The sequence below is a fragment of the Tupaia chinensis genome, unplaced genomic scaffold (genome assembly GCF_000334495.1).
Source record: "Tupaia chinensis unplaced genomic scaffold, TupChi_1.0 Scaffold000266_1, whole genome shotgun sequence".
NCBI lineage: Eukaryota > Metazoa > Chordata > Mammalia > Scandentia > Tupaiidae > Tupaia > Tupaia belangeri.
In genome coordinates, this window is record NW_006159746.1 from 170,780 (window position 1) to 173,156 (window position 2,377).

The 2,377-nt window shown below is 39.9% G+C and overlaps 1 protein-coding gene across 1 annotated transcript in view; it reads right to left on the minus strand.

Moving 5' to 3' along the window:
* Nucleotides 1–2,377, minus strand: part of UNC13C (unc-13 homolog C) — a 656,973-nt gene that overhangs the window by 65,571 nt on the left and 589,025 nt on the right. Inside the window, exon 29 of the mRNA XM_006149494.1 lies at nucleotides 1,163–1,310. Within this exon, the coding sequence (XP_006149556.1) occupies nucleotides 1,163–1,310 (148 nt within the window). The remainder of the gene's footprint in view (nucleotides 1–1,162; nucleotides 1,311–2,377) is intronic.

Sequence of the window (2,377 nt, forward strand, 5' to 3'; positions counted from 1 at the left end):
TTTGTTTTTTTTTTAGAGGTTTTTTGCTATAGGGCGCGTGCACTCGCCAGACAGACAGAGAGAGACAGAGAGATAGAAAGCAGGAAATCACCCCCAGGGGGGATGGCCACGCCGCAATCCCTTCTCCTCCATTCTCCCCTCGGGATCTTGGGCACGCACGCACACGCGCCCGGCATGAGTTTAAGCCATCGGGTCTGGGACTTGAACCATGGTCGACTACGTGGGAGTCCAGCGACATAGCCATTACGCTAACTGCTGGTCCCACCTTGGCATTACTTTTGATGTACTTACAAAAATTCAGGTAACCATAAAGAAACACAGACCAATCTGGAGCATTTTCATCACAGTTAAAAAGCTTCTATCTTACCTTTTCCCAGGAACTTCCATGAATGAAAGCAGTGTCCTCTTATTCATTTTTATTATTGTTGTAGTAAAATTTATGAGGTTCTGGAGTTTGAGCATGTAATTTACTATTTTTGACTTATATTGACATTTTCAATAATTTCTCAGAAATGCAAGGTCATAAATGCATATAAATGCCAAAATGTAATAAATCATAGAGCAACTTGAAAGAAAGATTTTCGAACAGTAATATCCTAGAAGCTTATGAGGTGGGAACTTGGTCACACAAAATATATGAGTTTCAAATAAAATACCAAGGCTGTCTCTTGACCCATTTAGAAAAAAGTTCGACATTCCCCCATATGAAATTAGGATAAAATCAGATCCCCCTTATGGAAACCCTAGAGCAAGAGATTTTACATTTAAAGTCAGGATTTAGAGAATTATAATCAGTTTTAGAAGTTATTAAAACCAGCAAACACTGAATATTTAGTACCGAATTCAAGAAAATATTACGGTCTGAATACTTAAAACTAGATTTTACTTAAATTTGTTTTATGGAAATTAAAATCTCCAATAGGAGTAAACCATTCCATACGGTTTTAATGTCAAATATATCCTCATGCTATTGAAATTTAGAAAATTATAATTCCTGAATACTAAATATTACTGGTATTCTTTATTAACCATAACCTTCCACTCTCAATGATGCTTCAATTTTCTGTGGTAAAATGTATTAATATTATATGTAATAATCATCATGTTCAATTTTAGTTTAGTGTTCAGTTTACCTTATTCTCAGGTCCAATGGGTTACTTACTCTGTGAGGTTTGGGTGTCGATGAATTTCTTTATCAAGGCATCAGTAGTTTGGGTATAAAGACTGAGAGCATATTTCAGAGATTGAAGATCTGGGCTTTTCTCCAAGAAATTCTTTTTCAGACCATTTCCTCCTGCATGAAAGTATTGCTAAAAAGAAAAAAAAAATCATTTTAGCAGAGGCATTTAGAAAGAAGTATTGGAGGAAAGTATTATGAATAACACTATATGGTCAATGTAAGGTATGTACAAACAAATAGTACCACCACTTGCCCATTGCCAAGCCATTATCGCCTAATTCAGTTTCTCTAGATTCCTCTATATCACAGAACCCACATGGCCTAAACCTTTTCTTCTCATTCGAAACTTCAAACAGAGTCTTTAAAATGCAGCAGTCAATATCTTTACAGAATGACAAATTTAGGTAATAATTGTCAACACAGTTATTGACTTCTGTTTCTGGAGCATGAGAAAAATATCCATACCTAGGGTTGTCGAAGTTTCACAGGGAAGGGAGCTCCTGGTCATAGATTTTCTGGTCAGTAGTTGAGGTTCTAAGCCAGGTACCTATTGCTCCACCTTCTTCATCATTTAATAATACAATGGTGCAGATACAGGCCAACCTGATGAAGCAGAGTGGTCCTTGGAAATCGAGCACTCCCTGACTCATGTGTCTCACATGTGTAATAAATCACTGAACGCTTTTTATTTTTGCTATTGTCATTCAATAAACTCAAAATATTCCAATTGTTATAAGTAAGATGACTGGCCTACCCTGGGACCCGTGCCGAGCGAGGTGGCGGGAGGGCGGAGGGCGCTGCTGCGGGCCCAGCCGGGCCCTGCAGGGCCCCCGCCACCCCCGACCTGGGGCTCTGCCCGGCGTTCAGCTGCCTCTCCGGGAGGACGTGTGGCCTCCGGATCAGCAAGCTGAAGCTGAAAACAAGGATTGAGAACTTACAACTATAAGCAACAGAAAGAATCTTTAGCTGTCCTAAACCAGTTGAGAAATATATTATATAGAAGGACTTGCTCTACCTGTGGACAGTGAGAAGATAATGGTTGCCAGCCCTGCATTGCCTCAGGGAAGAACAGGAACTACTCTACCATTCTTGAGGAAGCCAGATACCAGAGGATAACTCACGCTGCAGAGCCCCACAACACCATTCCCACTAATCACAAGATGGCTGCTGTGACCCATCAACTGATAATCATACCTG